The 25,394-nt window shown below is 32.0% G+C and overlaps 1 protein-coding gene across 1 annotated transcript; it reads right to left on the bottom strand.

The window, feature by feature from the left end:
• Window positions 1-4,378: 4,378 nt before the first annotated feature.
• Window positions 4,379-13,156, bottom strand: LOC134260815 (uncharacterized). The gene is made up of 15 exons (XM_062743354.1): window positions 12,831-13,156; window positions 12,269-12,368; window positions 11,797-12,090; window positions 11,573-11,679; window positions 11,347-11,397; window positions 10,957-11,213; window positions 9,319-10,761; window positions 8,696-9,199; window positions 7,944-8,391; window positions 7,064-7,548; window positions 6,358-6,784; window positions 5,788-6,055; window positions 5,279-5,670; window positions 5,023-5,055; window positions 4,379-4,530 (listed from the first exon to the last, which is right to left on the bottom strand). The coding sequence occupies exons 1-15, from the start codon at window positions 13,093-13,095 to the stop codon at window positions 4,451-4,453; spliced, it is 5,154 nt and encodes a 1,717-aa protein (XP_062599338.1). The 5' UTR covers window positions 13,096-13,156; the 3' UTR covers window positions 4,379-4,450.
• Window positions 13,157-25,394: the final 12,238 nt, after the last annotated feature.

The following is a 25,394-nucleotide window of genomic DNA, read 5'->3' as shown; positions in this document are numbered from 1 at the left end:
GTAAAAATGATTAACGTATTTCTTGTATAAAAGATATATTTTATATATATTATATCATATAAATATAATTTATTTTAAGACTTTTCAGTACAACTGTACGATTTCAGCAGTTTTGGTGAAGATGTATCAAGTAATGTATACATTAATTATATGAATCATGTTCATGTAGTTACTCCAATTTCTGCACCATTTTCCAAATAATATTTATTGTTCATTTTATTAACCACATATTGCTCTTTTTCTTTGGAGTGTCCGTGTGTAAGGTTAAAAAGAAAATCTACCACGAGCCTTTTCACCCACTTATTATTTGAAAAACAAATTGTTTAAAGTTTAATATTTTTAATTAGCTTGATTGTAGATGAACTGCCAATTAATCAATCTGAATATTTCTTATGTAAGTAGTATTTTTTGTCAGTTTCATTATTAATGTAATTTCTCTTTATACATGACAAATATTTTTTTTTATTATCTTTAGACACTGTTTTGTCATCAAAGAGGAAATTTTCCTGAAGGAAAAGTTAATTTTATATGTACAGTATCTCAAACGCAATACTTTCATTTCGTTAATGATACCATTCAATTTGGATTCCAGTACGAATGAAGGGTTAAATTTTTGATCGTCCATTATTTTCCGTTTCATAAAGTGGTGAAAGAGATACAGCTGAGGTATATATGTTAAACTTGTATTCCTAATTCGAAGTTATAAAACTTTTAAATGTTTAGGATATTTTAGCTTAAAAAAATAGTAGGTAAAAACAAGCTGTGCTTGTAAAACACTGATGCCAACGTACGGCAGTTTATGGCAAAGATTGATTAGAAGTTTAAGAACTCCAAGTTCAAGGTCAAAAGGTCAAAATTGTTGGTGTCCAGAGAAAGGTCTTTACAAGGAACATACCTGTGAAATATGAAAGTCATAGTACTTTCTGTTCAAAAGACATGGTCAAGGTTAACGTTTTTTTTAAAGTGGGTCAAACTCTAATGTTAAAGTCAAAAGGTAACAAATATTTATACTCATTGAAAGACCTTCTCACAATAAACTCCCATACGAAGTATGAATGCTCTAGCACCAACTGTTCAAAAGTTAAGGCCAAGGTTAAAGTTTGTTATATTTGTCTAAAAGAAGGTCTAACGTCAAGGACAAGAGGTCAAATTTCATGGTACCAAAAGAAAGATTTTGTCACAAGGAATACACCAAAGAAATATGAAAGCTATAGCCCCAACCATTCAAAAGTTATGAACATGTTTTTGTGGACAAATAGACAGACAGACGGAGGAACAGGGTAAAAACTATATACCCCGAATCTTTGATTACGGGGGCATAATAAAAAAATAAACAAAACAAGCCCCACAGACTGCGCATTGGATTGTTTCAACAAAAACTATTTTAATGCTTTCCTTTTAAATGAACCATTATTTATTTGTTTCTATATACAGTGCGTTACAAAAGACAGGAAGAGGAGGCTGTTTAAAGCAAATTGTTTTGTTCAATATAACTGAGAATGGAATAAAAATTGCAAAGCCTCGTTGAGTGAATGGAGTTTCCTCAATGACATCCCTGTATTCAACTTAAAAGTTAATCATGAATGAATACTAGCACTTGTTAAATATAAAACACATGATTATTTTCTGTCAATAAAGATTTACCTCAAAATAAAAATTCAAAAGTTTGATAGGAAAATTGATATATATACTGGTTAGAATATCTTTTTACATAAAGGTAGGATTCTCCTCTGGGTTCTGATTAGACGAAATATTCCATGTATATTTGCTTATATTTCTTATATTGTTAGATGTAAGAGATTTAAAAGGTAGTATTTTTCTCTTCTCATCACAATTGTACAACTTTAAACAGATATGGTAAACTGAGTGTGAAGTCAAGCAGGGACTATATTTTTGGCGGAATAGGGGCGTATGAAAATATTTTTTTTTATTCTCAAAATTATAATAATAGAACAATGAATTTAGTTCTGAATTTAACACAATCAAAGACTTGAAGAATTTTTCAAATGTTAGTGAATTTAATAATAAGGGACGAAATTTTTCAAATATATCAAATAAATATGATTCTCCAAACTACAATTATGTTACAAAGTCTTCCAATTTAAGTACAGATATGAGCCAAATATTCGCAGAAAGTGTTTTTCTCTCTCATAAACCACCAAAACTTTTTGTTTTAGTGCCATTTTGAATCTCTATATTAAGACTTCTTTACCATAAGTGAAAAAAAGACAAATCTAAATAAAGGACGCATATGAAAATAACTTAATATATCCTAAAAATATGACAAATAGAGAAATTTCGGATAAGCCAAATCCATTTAAAAAAACTGTTTATGTCATTTTGGTTAAATCATCTTATAGACCCTATATAAAGTAATATCTTTTTAATGCAAAAAGAAAAATGTTTAATCTTCTGAAGAGTCCATGGAAAAGGTAATGATCTTGACATGACCTCGCCTCTAATATAAAACGGTCACAAGTAATCTAACTGATACAATCACGTTGTGATGTTGTCTTCTTGGTTCTTCGAAAATTTTCATTTGTTTTTAAATACAAGAAATACATTTTTATATGAGGAGAGCCCTTCCTTAAGAGCTATCTGAATAAACTCTCAAAACGTGTAAATTTTATTAAGCTTTCAACAATTAAAGAGTGCCATACTGAAAAAAAGGAAGAGAAAATCTGAAGAATTCAATATAATTTCCAAATTTAAAAATGTAACCAAGTAAAATGCTGCTGTTAAGTCCGTTTGCTAATCAAGATAAAAAGTGAATAGCAACAATCAATAGAAAAATCTTATATGACTGAAAGAAGGCAATGGAATCGCGATCAAAAAAAAAAAATACTGTCTAAAAAGGAAGAAATCTAAAAGTGACATTACAAAGCAAGGACAATGAGATATCGAACATACATATACTTCAGATGGATCAAATAATTTTCCAAATAACAATAGCAAAGAAACTGTGATCAATAAATGATTATCCGGCACAGTGTTAAAAGTTCATTAAGTACTGTATATTTTCATGACATTTTTAATGAAAATTTGAGACATATACTTTCTTTAATTTGTGAATTGTATCCTTTTTAAATATATCCTATTTTAAAGTCTGTTTATGTTGCAAAGCAACAAAAAAGCAGTTTCAAATTATGCATAACATTGATGCATGGTTTTTTCTTATATTTTTCTGTTTGAGTCAAGGTGTGATAAATTAATGGTAAAAATAGATCGTATTTGTGACGCACGAATTCCAACTAAATACAACTATAATTAACAAGCTCAGATATCATACAAGCCGGTTTAATTCTTAGAATTCATCTTTCTATTATTCCTTATATGTACATTGAATCGACGATCCGGTTATTTTTATGTATATTGTATCAATTTCTCCGGGGGGAAAATGCTTTTTGTATAATGACTTATTCTGAAATTTCTCCGAAGTAAAGTGTATCAAAAAGGTAGCTGCAGAACTGTAGCTATCTGCTTGAGAAAATTCGGCTATATATAAAGCTGAGTTAAAGATCCAAGCGTTGTAAAAACCGTCGATTTACGCCGCCGATTTTTTTTTTTTTTTTTTTTTTTTTTGTCGCTCTCTTTATGTATTTTTGATTTGTCTTGCTTTTGGAATGGTATCCAATAATAAATCAAATGTTTTACTTCTAATGTTGATATACTAATTAAAGGATATTATATTTAAAGCTGAGGAAAGTATGAAATACAAGAAATTATATCCGAAATGGGTGACAAAAAATCGGTGGCGCAAAACGAAGGTTTTTACAACGCTTGGATCTGTACCTCACTGCCTTATCTTTCAGAATTTTCTAAAGCAGAGAGCTACAGTTCTGTAGCTATTCAAAAGGTTACTGGTAGTCCCTTATATCTTAAATTGCATGCCTGCTATAGCATTGGGAATGAATGAACATCTAAAGTGGTCACACAATATTTTTTGCCAGATTATATGTGATCTTAATGACTAAAATTGGTAGTGTTTGTAATGTCAATTTTAATGTAAACCTTTGACACAACATACATGTACATAAAAGTATTGAATTTTGTATCTATAACAAAATTCAGTGTGCTTTTTAATGAAAATATGGAGAATGAAACAGAAGATGAAGGTATTATCATGTACATGTAGTTTGATTACTGACACTTGTTTTTAAGATTTTTTTATTTTAAAGATCTCAGCAGACCCTCCCAAGTTTGGCGTTTGTTTTTCTCTCAGGCTTAGATAAGCATCATGATAATCATTTTAAAAATTATTTTAAAAATCATTTCAACCCTTTTTAAGAGGAATTCAAGACCACCGAACCATTAAACTAAACATAATTTCACAATTACATTTCTTTATTCAGTTGTAATAATTAATTATAATATCTAAGACATTTTTTAAAAGAATTTGAAGGTTTGAGAAAACATTTTTTCAAAACAACCAACATTTTTAATGCATATGTCATGCTTCAGATGTATATTCTTTTGGCTCTTTTGTCTTCTTTCTCCATTTTGACGAAAGTCCAGCTACTGACATGGAAACTTAAATGAAAAGTATAAAAAAAAAATTAATTTGTAACTGATTGACGAATTACATACCATGTATTCCATATTTTCTGTTTCGATACATGTAGAGAATTTCAATTTTCTCCCGTGATTCTACTTTCCAGACAACATTCATATTTAAGAAATGTTTGTAAGTTTTTTGTTTCCTACTTTTCCTTTTTTAACAAGATAAGCCAAGGGAAATTTGTGTACAGAGAGTTAGATATAAATTTAGCTGTAAACTTTCTTAACATTTGCATTTCATTTTATCCTTTTGTCTAGTCCGTCCGATGAGACATTTAATGGTTCCCCGTGTCAAGGATAACAACCCCCTTGGCACTTAAAAAGTCGTTTCTTTGGATTTTAAAAACGATTACGCTCACTTTGGGCCACTAGAGAAACCAAAAACCTTTCAAAAACCGGTCCAATAAACTTATTTACACTGGCGTTAAATAAAAAAAACAATTAAGTTCTTCTGTCATTGCCTACCTTTTTCGTTTTCTTTGTTTTTCTTGGGTTTCACTGGAAGAGATTTCAGAAGAAGAATATGTAAGATTTAGATTGAAAGATTATGCATATATGTTAAAGTGCAATTTTATCTTTACATCTTACATTATATCTTAATAAATACTGTTTTAAACTTAGTGGAGAGGGCGAACGAGGAAACTGTGTGTCCAGAGATTTCACTTGACACAAATTTTCATTTATGCATGTTAAACTGGCATAAATGTTATTTAAACTTTACCTTTCTTTTTCGGTCGGCTCTCTTCATGTATCAAGTCTTTCCATAGCTGTGCAATATGAGCAGATTTACTATCTGCCATTAGCCTAGAAAACAGCAATTCTCTGTTCTTTTCCCTCATAAGATCAACAATTTGTGGAAGAAAATTCACAATCAAAATAATGATTCCATTCAAGGGAAGAGTCACCGACATGAACGCTCTAAACATCACGTGATCGTCACTCAGCAAACGAACTACGGTCGTTGCGATGGTAAAGACGGAAAAGCAAGTTGCCGACAGTAACACTTGCTTCACCTCTTTTCGTCCAGTATTTTTACACTGGTAGATGACAGATAATGTCATACAGAGGAACAGAATGATCCAGAAAAAAGTCATGAAAAGTGCATATTCTGTTCTACAAAATAGAAATTTAGATTTAGAATTTGTCGTTCAAAAGCTCCCTATAAAAGCAAAGATCTCTATGAAAATTATAAATGTAATATGCAAAATATGGTTTAAGAAATTAGAATACCGATTAAAATCACAGCGCCATGTAATTGATATGTCGTCGACATTGGAGATTTCAAAGAGGGATGGTACGGACCAAGTCATTGTTACAGGATCATTCACAGTCCAAACAACGAAAATAATAACAGGCGCAGACAACACTATTGGAAGATATGTGAAAACGAAGTCCCATTTTGGAAGCTTGGTGATGTTTGTTCCGATGATCGCATGAAGACATGCAGTTTTGTTCAGTTTGATTAACAGGCCAGTAAGGGTGATACTGTACACGGTTCCTAAATTTGAAATTTCATTAGTTTTTCTCAAAACAATATCAACATTTACTATAAAAATTCTTTAAAATTTCATTTCAAAGCAAAAGAACCATATGTTTATTGTTTCATTCATTTAAAGTAGCTAGGAAAGATTTGTTAAACATTATAATTGGTGAAACATGTTGTTTTCATTTTGAATTGCTCCAAAAACATATTTTTGCCTACTTGAGCGACAATTGGCCCATATCTTTTAGCATTAAAATGAACGTTAAAATTGTTTTGTTTGTTGTACATTTAATACAATTCGAAAGTTACAGACTCACCTGGCAAAGCAATATGAACGCCACATGCTAATGGTGAGCCATCAAACAGATACACTGCAGCCCCGAGAATCTGTATCGTCGTCCCAAGAATGATGCAAGCATGTCCATCAGCAGAAAGACTAAATATTTTATGAGAGGAGTATTTGGCCAGGTAATAAGTACACACAACTGCTACCCCAACACCAATTATAATAAGAAAAATCGTAGTAAGACCAACTCCACTTTCAAAACTGTTCACCGTTGCTGGAGGAAGACCAGAAAGCTCTTTCACTTTGTCGTTGTAGCTGGACACAAATTTCGGGTCTAAACATTCTGAACACTGATCATTTGGGCATTCTGATTGGAAGATTTTGCGAGCACCATTCAGGTTATACATACTCAATTTTCGTAAGTCTAGAGCCATCTCCTTACCTTGAATACTTCCAATCTAATGCAAAAAATAGTAATGGAAACTACATGTAAGTAAAATTGTGTTGAATTAATTAAAAATGATTCTTAAAAAGGCATTCAGTTTTATATTTTGTAAGGTAGAGAAATTTTGAGCATCAAATTTGTTCATATACTATATAAACTAAAATCCATGGAAATAGTTTTCAATAGTCCATACGCCTTTTAAACTATATATCATTTATGTTCATTAAAATTTGTTTCAACAGGCTTTAAAAATACAGCATCTTCGTTTTGAATTATAACAATCCATACATACTGTAACTAGTCTGGGGTTTCCTTTAGGTCCATACTGATAATTAAGGATCGCCAAGGGCACTGACGCATTCCTGTTCTCGAAAGCGAACTTCGTTCCCCCATCTGGCACTACATTAACATGATCTAACTCGTACTCTAGTTGCTGATACATATGCGAGAAATTCCTGTTGACACAACTGACTGAATCCGTTCCATCACAATGTTTTGTCAGAAAGTTTTGGAAAGACACAGATAAAGCATATATTCCGTTGATTGTAGAAGCTACGTATGGTGACTGTTTCTTTTTAACTGCGTTCAGCTTCAAATCCATTGTACAGTCTTTGTTATACCTATTGGAAAATCGTAGATTGCATTTATGAACATCTTCCCAAAATCTTTTCCCCCATGGCAGTTGATCTGACAAATCTCCCTCTTCGATATTCAAGCTTTGGAAATATGATTTAAATTGTGTGTTTTCTGTCATGTTGTTCTGAAGAATGACCATTCCTACAATAATTTCACAGAATATGTGGGTCCACTAATAATCTGTATTTTGTTAAAGAGGATGAATTTTCAAAAGTATAAAGTTTTAAAGGAAATAAATACACTTTGCTTGAATAAAGTTTAGACTTTAATTGATATAGAAAACTTTATGTTTTAAACTCTGAAGAAAGTGATTTCAGTACATTTATACGTATACTATGCTTCTTATAGTGTATGAGGGATCGTTTTCTTTTTAAAAGTAGTGATTATTTTAAATCGAAAATTGGGGATCAAGAAAAATCATGCAGCACATGTATCAGTAGTATATGCACTATAGACATTATTTTCAAGATGCAACGAAGACGTCTACGGATTAAGATTTAGGATGGTTACATAAAATGTATTTTTGTCAAAATTACCCATTGCCGGTTTGCTGTATGTGCCAAGGATTCTTTCTACATTCTCAACAGGCTTTGGAATGATAAAAACAAGCCTCCCAAAAGTATCTTTCTCATGTGCTACTTTAAGTAGCACTTCAATGGCAACGGTTGGAATGAAGACCATCACAACAGTTGCTCCATCGTATTGCAACATTTCATCAACCGCTCTGGATAGCTCATTTTCCTGATCTGACATTTTTATTGTACGTTTGGTTGCTAAGCAAATTTTTAAAAGTAATGCTTCTGTTTCCAAAAGATCTAACAGTGACTGATCACGATCCCCAAATAAAGCGTGAAAATAGGTCCAGCCAAGCCTCTTTGCAAATTCTATGGCAATGTACACATCTGAGGTTGACGACATTGCCGTTCTGAAAATACGAGGGAATCTTTCTCTATCATTGAATCTTTCTGTCGTTGCTGATATTATCTTTAAAAAAAATTAAAATGTGTTTTATTTACATGTATATGCAATGTAAATTAATTAATTTTTATCACTGGTACATAAATGTTCATTTTGTGCTTAATTTAAGAAATTTTGAGACAGAAATGAATTAAAATATTGTATAATTAATTAATTAAATCAATACATCAAAACTGACAAAAATGTAAAGTGAAACTATTTTCTTTGGGAAAAATAAATGTATGTAGGTTGGGTTTTACATGTAGTACTTCATAAAAATTTGGACCTTTTATCATCTTGACAACAAAATCATCCTACAGATTTGACTTACCATTGGAAATTCTCGTGACACTGAGTCTCTTGCATCGCCCAATTCCGAGGCAACAGGGTTTGTTAGAGCTCCGACAAGTCCCAGAATAGGTTTTGTGAAAGGAGAAGATGGAAGCTTAGGGACAATAAATGAAGGTATAATAACATTCCTTGCTATCGTAGAATCAAAGGCACACACTCCAAATATTCCTAAACCGATTCGAGGATTGTTCTTTGGCTGTTTCTTATTTAAGGTTTCAATGCTCCATAGGACCGAAGACGCAACTTCAAAATGGTCTGGTATAAGAGAATTTGAGCATGTCCCATTGTTTACCTCAAACAGTTCTAAAAACGCATATATCATAACGTCACCTGGGATGAACGTATATTGCATTTCAGCCATGCCTGTTCTTAAAGAATGACACTTTCTCCCGCTACAGGGTTGGATTTTGTTTTGTAACAATGACTGTGGTAATTTCAACGTGTCATTGTTTATGATAGTTATGCCGTCTATCCACATTCCAATCTACATACAAAAGATAAATGAAACATATGCAAAATGCAAGCGATTTGAATATATAATGTGAAATATATATTTTGTACATGTATTTAAAAGTCAAAGCTATGCAAAAAGATAAAGAGTACCTTTCCGAATGTATTATTTGCAAGCGTCGGATTGACCTGCATGATATAAAATATATTCTTCCCATCCCCTTTGCTATCAAAAATTATTTGGTCGCCATTGATGTCTTCCACATACAACTTTTGAGCAATTTCAGCCAGTTTGTTTTTGTTTAAGTTTGCTTCATTACAGTAATCAAGCAAAGGACAATAGGTTCTTATTAATGCATCTAATCCATGGGCAAGGACAATAATAGCGTCAATAATATGCGTTTCTCCATGAAGATCAATATCTTCAACGATATTTTGAAAATCTTCGTCTTTGCACTGAGCTTTCCAAGGCTGATCTGCATCGAAAGTGCAATTGTCTATTTTTTCTACTAGCTGTTTTATGAATAAGTTATTTTCCAATAGATTCTGTTTACTGTTTAAGTAGCTAAGAAACTTCTCCGAAATTTTTGTTTCGAAGGTTATAAGAACTGCATTGTTTACTACTTCAATGTTCTTTCTGAAGAAGCTTTCCTCAATACCTGCCATCCATGTATCGCATCCAATCCAGAAAACGTTATTGTTCTTTAATTCAGTAAGTCGCTGTAAAATAGCTTTCATGTGATTGCTTTGCGTCAGTGAAACTACAGCTTGAACCTTGTCATTATTTTGGACAATAAATCTGTCTACAAGATAGTTCAGAACATCAGAATTTATCAAATACGGATCTTCCATTCTCATCATATACACTACTCTGATTCCCTTTTCCTCTGCAAAGTTCAACACGCTCTTTGTGAGATCTGCACCAAATGCATCGTTGGTGTAAACAATGCCAATAGTATGAATAGAAAGATATTCCAAGACACCAATTATCGCTAAGGTTTCTTCTTTGTTAGAAGGAACCATCCGCATGAAATATGGATAGAGTATCTTGTCAGAAAACACAGAACTAGTTGCACTGATACTTATAGTTGGCATTTCCTTCGAAGAAAAATACCCTGCCAAGCGTTCGATCTCAGAACTAAAAGGAAATCCCACTCCACCGATATAGTTTTTTCTCGATATAGTCGTATTTCTTAGTCCTCTCGAATTCAAAATGTCCATTTGGTGAGTGAACCTGGAAGGCACTGTACAAGTATCAATGACATCGTATCCAAGCTTCACATTTGGCAGGATATTTGTCATATTATTAACAAACTCGACTGCAAAGACGACAGCCTCAGTTAACAAAATGTAATTATCTCGTAATTCCCCACATCCCTCAGGTGTGTATGAAGAATAATGTAGTGGTAAAGATCCAATTACTTGAACATCCGTTTCAGTTGGTGATGTAAGACTTTGGAATTTTACAAATGAGCGACAAATGTATACGAAAGCCTCACTCCACGAAACAGCATTGCTTTTTAAGACTTTGTTATTTTTGTCATATAATTTCATTGGATTAATCGTTAGGTATTTCTCATCGTTAATCTTTCCAACCTATACTCAAATATACTCAGAATTGTTCAAATTATTTATTGCATATATGAGGACAACCACAGACATATTTTTCGCACTTGTTAAGACATATTTTGAAAGATACAGATAGTTTTATTTTAAAATACATTAAGTCTGAAGATAATTTTAACTTTTTTAAATTGGTTTTTAAAAAACTAAATATCATTCACTAATTACCTGAATGAATCTAGACACTGTCATGTTCCCTTTCTCGACAAGCTGGTCTAACTGAACATTGTAAACATTTATTTCTTCTTCTTTTCCTGTCATTTCAGAAGTCCATTTCGATCGTAAACAGGCATTATATTCCTCTTTGCTCTGGTAATTACACGCACTGATGTTGATATTGCTTAAAGCTTCCATTACGAAGGTTGTGGTAGTTCTGATATCTTCCATAATATTTGACATTGATATATTGCTATAAATAACACTCTCTGAAATAAGACAGATTAGGGATAGTGAAGAACTAATTAGTAAATAAACCATAATTTTTTTTGGCAAAAGTAATTTTTCAGAGCAACAAAGAACATTTTTTTGGACTCCTGTAGAACACTTTTATTTGTTTACCTGTTGTGTTTGTGTCTCCTCTTGTCTTTGATCGCGGAATGAAGACCCAACCTGAAAACATTGAAGTTACAAATTAAAAGTCAATATGTAAAGGTTATATGAAAGTGCATCATATTGTAAACACAAAAGGGAACATAAGAGAGAGAGAGGGGGGATGCTTCAAATCACAAATTAAAAGATGTCATACGTAATATAAACTAGCCGAAGTACAGAAGAGCAAAAATACCTGGAATTAATTCTAAAAATGGTTTGACTATTCCTGAATCTTCAAATAAAGCAACAAAGTAAAACTGTTGAAGATCTCTATTTGTCGTCCAGATCTGTGCGATATGTCTATAAAGATAAAGAAACTTATTTGAGAATAGCCAAACAACCAAAGGGCAATTTGATTTATTTCTTACTAAATATATTTCAACTTATCTATATTTGTTCCTAAAACACGAATCTTACTTTAAAACTAAATCTTCTGCCAATATCAATACTCCTTTCGTATTCGTTTCATATTGAAGTGACGTCAACAAAAATTCAATGTCCTTTTCAGAAGTTGAATTCACATCAAGTGTCCGTACTGCGCATATGTATGGAGAATCACGTGATCGCTTAAACGTGTTTAATATATTTAGGAAGTAAGATGTAGGCTGCAAAATGACTTGGATGTATGGCCATTCAAGCGCTTCTAGAACTCTGTATATGAAGTTACCCAGTGTTTCTGTTGTGTATTGTGTAGAAATAACGGTATTATTTCTGAAAAAATAAACATCAAATAGTCATAATCAATAACGATATTAAAAAATATCAGATGTTTACATAGATACACGAAGCTTCAACTTGAATATGTTTAAAGTAAAAATTTTGATACTTTTAAGTTTTTTTTAAATACAATTATATATAATTTTGTACGATTTAAGTGTTTTCTACATACCCTTTGCCGGTGAACGCATCATATATGCTGGTTATTATTGGAATGTTTGATTTTATTGATGTTGTTGTGATATTCGTTGTTTCATTTCCTGAGATAAAAACTTAAAACAAAAAAAGTAATAAAAAATAAACAAAGTATCACACATTTGCTTAAATCTGAAAGAAAAGTGAGGAAATATAACATACATGAATTACCTCTTCTCTTATCATAAAAATATAAAATACATATACTTTAAATAATACAAGTGATGGTTTTGTTTAATAATTTGCTGATATGTCTCTTATTTACCAACGGCTTTCATTTTCATTGTACATACAGCAAGTTAAGCTCGTTCAAATCAAGTTTAAATGCAAAAATTATATAATATTGTAATTTAAAATAATTTATAAATTAAAAATCAAAATTTCCATACCAGATGTAAGAATTATTGAAATTCTAATATCAGCGTTTTTCACGTACAGGTTATGTTTTAAATTTTGATTGCGCAATGCAAAAATCCACTATATAAAGTAAATGTGAACAGCTCTGCATTAAAATACTTTTTTTGTTACAAACAACTTACCAATTAAATCCGTATTATTTGATATATCCTTATCTAAATCATGAAAATCACAAACAGGTATTATGTCATGGTCTATTTGCAGATGTTTAAATAAAGTGGATGTTTCATTAACAAAATCGGACATAGATTTTGAAACATCGTCGATTTCAGACGAGTTTTTTTCACAGAATACATGAGATTCCACAAAGTAAGTTATCATCACTGCATGAGAAGAGTACACAATTAGAATAAATATCCAGAGAATTGGTGATATTTTATGCCCCATTATAGCAATCCTGAGAATAACCCAGTTTTTCTAGACAAATGTATGAACATTCATGAAAAATAAAATCCCTTTTCAAAACAGACAACAAAACAAGATCTTTAAATGGTGGGGTGAAAAATGACCTCCTATGAATGCATGAACTCGCTTGAGGTACAATTTGGACATTTAAATCATTACATGAGACATTCAGCATGTTCATTGGACTGATTTAGAAAGTTGTACTACAGATGTACTTAATCTGGGACGAAATGATAGAATAGGAAAGGAATACTCGAAATCAGTGTTTTCAAAATGTATTGCAGCTAAAAATACTAATGTGGTAATGAATTGCAACGTATACGATGACATAAATTCAAACAATGAATAAAAACGAAGTATTTTAGTCTTTATTATTATCCATTTTTAAAAAGTATCGAAATATTACTTTTATTTTTGTTGCTGAACATATATAAGAATAAAGATGTTAATTATAAAAAATTGTATAATAATATGATGAGTTAACGATTATGAATCTTATTAAGCACAAGTTTAAATAACCTTAATTATTGCAAGTAGATGTAAGTTGGATGCCGATAAAATTTTCTAGTTTTCACACATTATTGAATAAGAAACTGCTGGATCACCTGCAGAATTTCATCCAGGTAAACTCCGATAGATGTGAATTTATTTACACCTTATCCACGTTTGGTTCAGTTAACAATGCACATGCTTTACATCATTAGAGCGTTATAGCTAAGATAACTTTCAATGATAAGAAAGGTATGAAAAAAAAATATTTTGTTTAAGAGAAATATTTTTAAAACAAAGTAATACCATGACTGACCGGTGTCCTTTGTGGACATCCACTGTGTAACCCCCCCCCCCCCCCCCCCCACACACACACACACACACACAAGCTACATGTATTGTGGTATTCCCTCATTGGAGAAACTTATGAAGTGGCAGCTTCCAAATTGTAGAACCTCTCCGCCATCTTGAATCTTGATTTTCATAAAATAGGGTAAAAATATAGTAAATCTTAAGCAATCAACTATTCTTAAGTAAACGAACTAAAAATGCAATTGTGAACAGATTTTGCACTTTTTAAAATTAATTTAGGGAAAGGGATGGGGATAAGGTATTCAAAATATCAGGGTGGTTAATTTGTTTCTGAGCTTACAGAATGTTTAGATATAACATCTTACTTAACTGGTAAACGCCAAAACTCCCAGTGTACAGAAAATATTTAAAAAGTTTGATAGATATTATGTCTTTCTTCATTGATTTTCATATGTTAAATTACACGAAAATTAAAAGAATGTTTAGAAGAATGTTTCCGAGATTGATAGTCGATATTTATGTCCTAAAAGGTTGTAATAATTTATTGTATTTTGATAACATTGTATTTCAGTTTGATCATAGCTGTATGAATGGCAGAAATTGGTCAAGAATTTGTATTGCACGGGACAAATAAGCAGTATACTAAGTAAACCCTTCTCTAAGTTCTATCCCAATACAACATCAAACAGTATTCACTTGTCAACACCCGTCTGGCGGTGGAGGAATACTGCCTGATACTAACCCTATGTTAAGTTCTAACCCAACACAACACCAAACAGTATTCACTAGTCAGCACCCTCTTCGCAGCTACTTAGTAATTGATTTGAGAAAATGAAAATGAAGTGCCGACAAATCCGTTGAATATACTAAATTGTCCCTGAATATGACCATATGACGATATGAACTGTGCCAGCTAACAGTTGATGGGTTTGTGCCTACTTACCCAACAATCGTCAGGAGGAGATAACTGCTACATAGTTAACTGGAAGTCTATGTGCAGAGCATATAATTATTATTATTATAGCATATCTCCTTTGTTCCTTTTTTTATCATATTCTTACATTGAATTGAATTGTCATTTAATATTGACGTCAGTTTTGCTCTTTTATTTTCTCATGAATATACAGCAAGTGATTTAGTATTAAGGAAATAGTACGAACTGCAGTGAGAGCTGCATATAGTTCTACTACCGGGACACCTACATCCATGGATGGTTTCTCAACAAGATTTTATGCACTCCGGCATAAAATGTGATGTTTACCTGCATTTAAAGGAAGTATTGATCAACTCAATGGAAAAATGTTTCTTTCATTAATATTGTTTTTCTTTTTAATTTTAAAAGCCAATTATCAATCTATTTCAATTTCTTTTATAGAAATATATAGATAGGAAATTCTGGTTATTCTATTCCCAAAGTTTATAGATTCTAATCTTTATGAATTTAATTTTTTGTATTTTAAAATAAAAAGTAATTACCGATAACTCGGTACAAGTATTGAACTCTTCAATATCTACATTAATTAATCAAGTGCAATATACCCAATACATAATGTGCTTTAGTTATTTTAAAAAAAAATAAACAGTTAAAAGAATTCAGCTTTATTTCATTCCCCCAGTAAATTGTATATAATAAATAATAACGATATAAAACAAATCCTTCTTCAGGGATTTTCCATAGATGTGTAATGGTGCATCTATATTTAGCAATGAAAACTTCTTCCTGATAAGGCAACAAGGTCATGGAAAGAAGCAAAGCAATAAAAAACTTTGTATTTAGTTAAGATTTACGAAGATAATATTATGTGGCAAAAAGAGATTTATTGATCGAAACAGTCTGAACTATAGTGTGTTGCACATACAAGTTAAATAGCAAAAATAAATTTTAAACAGTGTAGGTTGTTCAATAGTTTATTTTTAAGCAAGGGATCTTCCAGCATTGTAACATGTATATACGGGCTGCAACAATTAAAAAAATCAAACTTTAGTACGTTGTTGCAAAGGCCTGCTGGTCATATTCGAACATAAAGTCTTCTAACGAAAGGTCAAATATACTGGGTTTTGATATTTTACGTTTAATGCAGATCTCAAATTTTATCATGGTAGGATCTTAAGTCAAACTGTAAAATCACTTAACACAAAAGCGGTCAATTTATGATATTAAACTGTTCATAATTCAATAGTTGATGAACATATATATTAAAACGTTCATATGCTGTTAAAACAGATAAATTTCTTCATTTCAGGTTCACCAAACTTTTGTTCACTCAAATGAAATTTTAGAAAAAAGAGATTTTTTTAAAGAAATCTTATTTCTGAATGTAATAAGCACGACTTTAGCCTGATGAAAAAATCTTTACAGAAATGGGATTTTAACTTGAATTTAGAAATCATAATTTCGTATACTCGTATTCCAGTGATCAGCACCTCATTGAGTCACAATGCTAGTAAAAACAGTAACCGTTCTAACGTGAATATTTGACTGACAAATAATAATGTATATGTTATATAATAGTAAATATGTTTATTTAATGTACATTGAGTTTTGTAATTAATTGATATACGTAATAGTGAATATGTGTTATCGAAAATTTCAATTTCTTCCTGAGTTTTGCTGTTTTCAGTAAGGAAATGCATATTTTTAATCATATCTCCAATTATTTTTACATATATTTACTGATTTTATTTTTTAGCGAGATACGAGGGCTGTTCAATAAATAATGTCCACGGTGCTCGGAAAGAAACAAAAAAACGCTTTCCAAGGATTTAGCCTTAACGATTTCATTTAAATATTCTCTTTTAATTAAAACACATGTCCGTAACATTTTTATCGAATTTCTGATTGTTTTAGTACACATTTTTGAGTATGACCCTTCGTATACTGGAATATGGCAGATCCTATGATTTCATTGACTTGTTTCTTCTTTTTGAAAGTTTTTTTTTCAAATTTGGAAAATGAAACATGTCAAAGGGTGAAAGATCTGGCAAATATTGTTGGTGTGACAAAACATTAATTTTCCGTTTATCCCCAAAACTACTTTACTCTTCGTAGCATGTTGGTTTGGACGCTGTCATGAAGAAATTTAATGTAGTGAATTTCTGGTTCTGATCTCATAAACCTTTAAATTTTTTTATAGCAAAATTTGATTTCTAGACTTCTCAAGAAATTGAACTGCCTCCCCGAAAAAGAATTTGAACAACAAGACTACTTAAATATTAAAGAAAATGGCATATAAAACTGTTTTTGTGCTTTTGCAATTTTTTGCTCTTCTCAGACCTTGGCTGTTTTTGTTAAGTACAACTTGTAAATTTGTTATGAGGGTTCAAAGTAATGTATTTAAATTTCACTATCTATCTGAAATTCAGACAAATAATGATAATTTTTGATTTCTTAAAATTATTGTTTAGATATTCTTCATTTTTCAAAACATAGGGTGACCATTGATTTAAGCTTTTTTACTGTCAAATGTTTCTTTAAAACAGTGTAAACTACCCCCAAAAGGCTGACTATCAATTTTGCTATGTGTTTTAAAGTCAATCAAACATCATCATTGATAATTTGTTGAATTTTGGCAAAGAGTACATTAGTTGTTGTAAGTCTTTGTTGCAAAGGACGGTACCCATTTTTAATGCCCATTACATCATTTTGTCATTGAAATCCACCTGCTCTTGTGTCTACATTAAACAGACATTGGTTGCTGTAAATTTCATATATTTCAGTGATTATTTCTTTGGGATTCTTAACGAGATTTACAGCAACTTTCATGAAGCGTTTGATTTCACTCTTGTTTACGGATTCTTTACCATTCATTTTTAATGCAGTGTCTCGAATAGCCCTTGTTTTCAAGCTTCTCCTAATGAAAAAATGTGATGAAAAGTAGTCACATAAACTGTAATCAATTCATTAAAGATTCAATCATGGGAGAAAGTCAAGCTTGATGTATTATGATTTCTATATTGTATGTCATATAGCTGATATTATTTATTGAACAGCCCTCGTAAATAATGTTTACCTTGCAATCTTAAAGGTGCATAGACTCAGATTTGAAGTTGAAACTTTCTGTATAATATCATATATATTGTAAAAGCATTTCACACGAAAATATATTAAAAATCTTATTCATCTAAAAGTTATTGAAACTTAAAATTTTTTGGATGGGTTTGATTGACACATCCTTGCACTTTCACAAATTTTAATTTTATTCTTAATACATGTACTTAGGAAAAGTAGCAATCTTGTTGTGTATCAATGAAAAATATTAAAACTTTAATCCAGAAAAACAATTATATTCAGAGTAGAAATGTTCGAGAGCGAAACCCCTGCACAAGTGTCGTCATTGTTCCGTGCTTATAGTGTTGTATACAGAGTTTAGCAAATTGAACACACCCGTGCAACGTACACAGTTTTTGTAAGTTTACAGGACACGAGCTCTGTTATTTACGATTCACCGGGTGTGTTTAATTGTTAAAGTCTGCTCATTACAACTGCACGGACTGACAATATCACTGTGTGTATGTTTTGCTTTTGAACATTTCTACTCTGAATTTTCTGGATTATAATTTTAATATTTTTCATTAATACACAAAAGCAATCAAAGTTTTAAGTTGACTATAATTATAATCTTCAAGATTTGGAATCATTGCTCGTTGTAGATTCTATATATATATATATATATATATATATATATATATATATATATATATATATATATATATATATATATATATATATATATATATACATATATATATATATATATTATTCTTGGAAATAAAATGAAATGCAGACAAATCCGTTGAATATACTAAATTGTCCCTGAATATGACCATGCGACGATATGAACTTGCTTGGGAGTTCTGGTCCACTCTTAACCAACTACCGCCAGGAAACATCTGCAGCTTGGCTTGTGCAGACTGTTGTCGCGACTTATCTCCAGTATGAATCATATTCTGAGAAGGATAATGAATCCTTTATTATCTATTTTGCTTAAGACTAGTGTGAAATTCGTGGTGGGTGAGTGTATTGCAACTGAGTTAGTATACAGGCAATAGCGGGGAGCTACCGGGGACTCCTACATTCTAGAATGATTTCTCAACAAGATTTATAGCACTCCAACCTGTACAGTATTAATTACAATTATTTAAACAAATTTTTAATTACCTTCATAGAAATTTAGTTTCTTAGATTAAAAATATCTTTCTATTTGTTTTAAAAATATTTTTTATCTGTATTCAATATCCTTTTTTGAAAGAACATATAGAGAACATTCTTGTTATTTAATTACCCAAGTTTATGGAGTGAACTTTTATATTTTGTATTTTTGTCCTTCAGAATTTAAAATGCATTACCGATAACTCTTCACATGTATACATACATTTTTCAAGTCAGGAAAGTTTTTTTAACATTTGTAAAAAATTAAAAGCTCAGCGTCAGCAATAATAAGTTGTAGTGGTAACGATGAAACTAATGTCATGATCAACAGCAAAACACACCTTACTTAATTTCTCCAGAATTTGTGTTATCGAAAGTAAAGTATATACAGTATTTATTATTTTCCTACAGAAAATTCATGTTTTGGTGTATGACGTGTATGTGTATATCTAAACCAGATTGCAGGGGGGGGGGGGGTGTAAATTGATAGCTGTCCATTTTTTTTCCCTTTGATATGTTTAATGCTTGTTTAAGTTGCAAATCTTCTAAGGACAGGGTTTAAGAAAAAACAGTTAGTTACATGTACTTTCGGTTCTAAATATCTAAAGGAAATCTTATACCATCATAGAAATGAAAGGTTTTCAGTTCCACGATTCTTTTTTAATACTGATAATTTCTTATTTAAATTCTGACTCAATTTTTTTTTATATTTGAACAATTTATTTTAATTCATGGCATTCTTTGGTCTTATTTTCAAATTTGGACGAGGGGGCATTTTTATATTAATATTAGTATAATCAAACCATAACAGATAATTTTATAATTAAAAATGACAACAAACACTAAGAAAAGAAGTAATTAATAAAAGAAATATATTTATTTAAATTTAAAAAAAGGGGTTTTAAAATTTAAAAAAATCACAGAGGATAAAGGGAGTGTTATAAAGTAATTGTCAAGAAAATAGGGACATTTCTTATAATTTAAGGACAGTGTTAGTTTTTATTTTATCAAGTCTACAAATATTCTTCGTATATCATAACGATATAAAAGACTGTTATTGATCCTGGGAATGACTGATAGATTGAATTGATTCAGAAGTAGTTTGGGGACTGAAATATTAGATTCGTGGGGCTTAATTTTCGAGGATTGCTTAAAACTTACTGGTTAGTGGTGACTTAATTTCGTGCATTCTCTTATGCCTATAAAAGGAAATACGACTTTGCAATCATAGTTTAGTTATTCGTGGAGGATGTTAGTTCGGTGATGAGAGGTATCCCCAAACATGAAAATTGAGCCATCGCGAAATCTAATCATTCCAGATTGTTTGAACAGTTTCCATACCTTAATGATAGCTCAAATGCTCATAACACCTAACATCTGCACTAGGGGCCGTTTTTCCATATTGGAGAACACTACAAAACAGATTTTTGAAAAAAAAAAATATTAATAAAAAATACACATATATTTTCTAAAAAGGATTGAAAGGAAGTCAGGCCAATAGTCTTCTGTCTCCATGAACGTGTAAATGGGCTATATCTGGTCTCTTCCGCTTAGGTGTGATATGGTCCTTAAATAAGAAAATAACTAAATTAACTATAATAAAAGCACACAAACAGTAGTACTAGCAGTTTTCTTTACAAATTCTGAATTCAATACCTTTTACTCTCCACTTTACCCTGTCACTAGAGGCATTTTATTTAGATTTTTAATACTAGTAGATAACAATTCTTTTTTTTACATTATTCAAACATATAAACCTCTAAAGCTTTTGCTAAATGACAAGCTTAAGCTATTCTAAAAAAAATATTTATTTTTAACAGAATTCTAGTCACTGCTACCTTTCAGAGACAGCTTTCTGTTAACCAAAGCGAAGGATGAGGCTCAGGAGCTTGGGAGCTAGGGTTCTCTCTCATTGGGAGGGATTAGGCTCAGAAGCTTGGAAGGGTTCTCTCTCATTGGGAGGGATGGGACTCAGAAGCTTGGGAGGATTCTCTCTCATTAGGAGGGATGGGGCTCAGAAGCTTGGGAGGGTTCTCTCTCATTAGGAATAATGGGGCTCAAAAGCTTGGGAGGGTTCTCTCTCAGCGGGAGGGGTGGGGCTCAGAAGCTTGGGAGGGTTCTCTCTCATTGGGAGGGATGGGGCTCAGAAGCTTGGGAGGGTTCTCTCTCATTAGGAGGGATGGGGCTCAGAAGCTTGGGAGGGTTCTCTCTCAGAGGGAGGGTGGGGCTCAGAAGCTTGGGAGGGTTCTCTGTCATTAGGAGGGATGGCGCTCAGAAGCTTAGGAAAGTTCTCTCTTAGCGGAAGGGGTGGGGCTCAGAAGCTTGGGAGGGTTCTCTCTCATTAGGAGGGGTGGGGCTCAGAAGCTTGGGAGGGTTTTCTCTCAGAGGGAGGGATGAAGCTCATGATCAGAAGCTTGGGAGGGTCCTCTCTCAGTGGGAGGGATGTGGCTCAGAAGCTTGGGAGGGTTGTCTCCCAGAGGGAGGGATGTCACCGGAAGAGGGGGATTCAGTAATGCCAGTCTACTGTCCCTCAGACAGACAAGTCTTCTTCTGGAAAACTGCAATGAAATTTTACACAAACTCCCTCCTTATGGAAGACCCCTCTTGATTTTTGGGTCAAAATATCAATAAAGAAAAAATATATAAAGTTGATGTCTGCAGTTTGAGAAACCTATATGTATTACACACGTATAGAGAAATGCTGCATGAAGCATCTTTTACATTTAAGAAACCGGCCTGTAAATTCAACATACGTACGTCATTTTCAAGTCCATGATGACGAATAAAAGTATAACGAAATCAGATACATTTGGCACCTACTCATGCATTTTTTAGCTATATTAACGAGGGCCGTTCAAAAATTACGCGGATTTGTTGCACAGAAAAAAATTTGACGACCTAATCGGGCAAAATGCCATACATAATATAAAAGAATCTTTATTTATATGGTCTTCAAAATTTCATATCAAAATGTTGTAAATTGGTATCAATTTTGAGTGATTTATCAGGACAAATCATTAAGTCACGGAGCAGCAAAATCTTCGACGTCACAGGCATTAAAAAAATATGTGATTGAGCTTTCATTTTCTCAACATTTTCCCAAGGTACAGTTTGAGTTATTCTATCTACTCAACATCCAAACACCATCTCTTGTCAAGCTTAAAATCTATCAAACTAGTAAAGAATATTCTTTTTTTCAAACCAAAAACTGCAGGTATTTATGAGATATAGTGTGATATTGATGACTCTCAATCACGTTCTTTACAGTCCGGATAAGTTTTCGTCGATAATCTTCTTCCCGTCCTCCCGTATAGCCTTTTTACAGAGGTCTAACGGTCTAAAATTTCAATTTGCTATTTGTGGACGAATGTCACGAATACCCTAATTTACTACATGTTTTATTATGTATATTTTGGATCTATGTTGGCGATATCTTGAGCATTACACATAATTTAACAAAAGTGTGGTGCGCCGTCAATTCAGGAGACGTCATTTTTACAGTCGTTTTCACGGGAATCACTATATTTCTGTTAGTCTTTCCAATATCGTGTCAGAAATCTAAATGCATAATACTAGAACGATTTAAAGATACATCTGAGAAAACTGTCGAAAAATATCGCGAATTATAGAAAATTCATGAGTTAAATTTTGGATTCCGCATGCTTTTGCTTCAAATTTTTTGTCTCTCCGTTCCTCTCCATCAGCGATATCAACATACCAATAATTTTCATTGATTTTTTTTAAAAGTACAGAAATTTTGCCCAAAATTTATTGGAATCTTTAAGATACATATTTCTGTGAAATTTCATAACTATATGACGTCTGTAAGAGTAAATAATAGCACAGTCCGCGTAATTTTTGAACGGCCCTAGTATGTTTTATGTTCCACGTGTAAGAGGAACGAATGCGTTGTCTTACGCTTAAAGTTCACAACTATTCTAAAGCAAAGAATAAAGACATAAAGTTCATCTGACATTAACAACTTAACAGAAACTTGTCATCGAACATCATGAAAATATTTCACCACAGCATGTTATCCGCTTAAGCTTCCACAAAGTGCCCGAATCTGTTTACTTTTGTATATTTATTGCACCCTCTGCTTAACATCTAATCTTGTTGGAAATCGCATTTTTTGCAAATCCGGATATTAATTTTTATTTATAGTCAATGGATTCAAGTTCCTAAGCAGTATCTATATACCCGATTTTATCTTATTCTCGGGTTTATTATATATAACTACACCTGTAAGCTGTTGTCTTTCTATTGATTTTGTTGTAACAGTATTTAATCTGGCTTCAAATGAAATTAGTATTTCATGTACAAATCTATGAAATTTTAAACTTGCTACTGGATTTGATCAGCTTGATATGATAATTCGATATAATCGTAAATTATCACTCCGATTGCTGAATATCGTGATACAGCATTTTATTTTATTTTTTAAATACCGATCTGCAGATTATATAAAGAGAAAAGACAGGGGTTTACATTTTACTGACAGATTTGCGTGATGGCGAGACAGAATACTTCCGAAATAGTGAAAAACTTATTTTTTGAACTGTTGAACGAGCAAGTGAAGTCTGACCAGGTGTTTAAATTTTCAACTATGTATGGTTCATTTGGTTTGAAATTTTCCACAATTGTTTCGCCTTATTTATGGGTCTTGCCATTTTGTGCAACCATTTTCATGTGGAATACACTTCGCAAAGGAAATCTTTTTGGCATGGCACAAAAGTTTCTAATTTTAGTTATGTGGGTAGACGTTCTATTTACGATGTTTATGGGGATCCGTGATGGAATTCTAGAATACATGGACATGAACTTTGGATTCATAGAATACAAGATATGTAGATTTATGATCATTTCTACTGTCGTTTTAAGAGTTATTCATGCAACATCCGTTCATCTCAAATGTCTTTCGACGTTAGCTCAGACACTTTTATTTTTATTTCCCATCAAATTTAAGTTTTATTTTAGCAGATTTATTATGTTCATTTGTGTTTGGGTTACTATTCATGTTATTGTGTGTAGTTTACAATTTATAGTACCGATTATCATGCCACTGGTGCCAGTTAAAATTGTACAGGAATTTTCTTTGCGAAGTAATCCGCTTAAAGTCATCGATGCCTGCAGAGCAGATTTTTCAGGAGACAAAACATGGGATATTTTCTTCAGCACCAATTTTCTCGGTTTTTTAAGCAACGCAATTTATTTTAGTTTTATGCCAATCGTTATTAATAGTTGCAGTATAATTGTTCTACATGTTGTTATGAAGAAACAGATAACTACTTTAGAAGTTTTAATGCAGGGTCAGAAAACTAGTAAAGTCAAGTATCTCCGACTAATGAAAGTCAATTTCCTTTTGGGATCTTCTTTTCTTGTACAAGAAATTCCCATTCTTATTGTAAAGTCATACCTTTATATGTCACCGCATTTTGAAAATAACAATAACATACATTCTTATTCATCACTATTCCTGTTTTTGATATATGTCTACTTCATATTTGCCATTACAAAACCAATCGAAATTTTTATTTATGCGAGTCAAAGTAAATCTTTCAGAGATAAACTGTCAAAAGTTTTCAGAATGTCGTAATTGCTATTCTCTTTGGCTAAAGTCTTTTAGAATTCTTCGAGAAGAGGTTAGAAAAATTCAGATTAAGATTACGATAATATTTAAGTTTTTTTTAATTAGCGCGTATGAACGGCTTTCTTTGAGATGTCGCTTCATGACGCAAAACGAGGGCTGTTCAATAAATAATGTCCTCGGTGCTCGGAAAGAAGCAAACGACGCTTTTCAATGATTTAGTCTTCATGATTTTACTTATTAATCTCTTTTAATTCAAACACATGTCCGTAATATTTTTTTATCCAATTTCTGATTGTTTTTAGAACTCATTTTTGGGTATGACCCTTAGTATACTGGAAAATGGCAGATCCAATGATTTCCTGGACTTGTTTTTTCCCTCTGAAAGGTGTTTTTTTTTTAAGTTTGGAAATAAAAACAAGTCAAAAGGACAAAGATCTGGCAAATATTGTTAATGTGAAAAAACATTAACTTTCCGTTTATCCCGAAAACCCCTTTACTCTTCATGGCATGCGGGTTTGGACGCTGTAATGAAGAAATTCAATGTAGTAGATTCCTAATTTTGGGTCCTTCCTCTAATAAAGCTTTCGATTTTTTTGCAAAAAAATTACTTTCTAAACTCCTCCAGATATTAAACTGTCTCCCCGAATACGAATTTGAACAACAATACCACTAATTTTTAAGAAAATTGCATATGAATCTGTCTTTGTGCTCTTGCATAACTTTGCTTTTGTCAGACCTTCG

Source organism: Saccostrea cucullata, unplaced genomic scaffold, assembly GCF_032062105.1.
Source record: "Saccostrea cucullata isolate Sc308-1 unplaced genomic scaffold, CSIRO_AGI_Scuc_v1 ctg1554, whole genome shotgun sequence".
Classification (NCBI taxonomy): Eukaryota; Metazoa; Mollusca; class Bivalvia; order Ostreida; family Ostreidae; genus Saccostrea; species Saccostrea cuccullata.
Note: the sequence above shows the minus strand (reverse complement) of the source record. Positions and strands in the feature narration are given on the sequence as shown.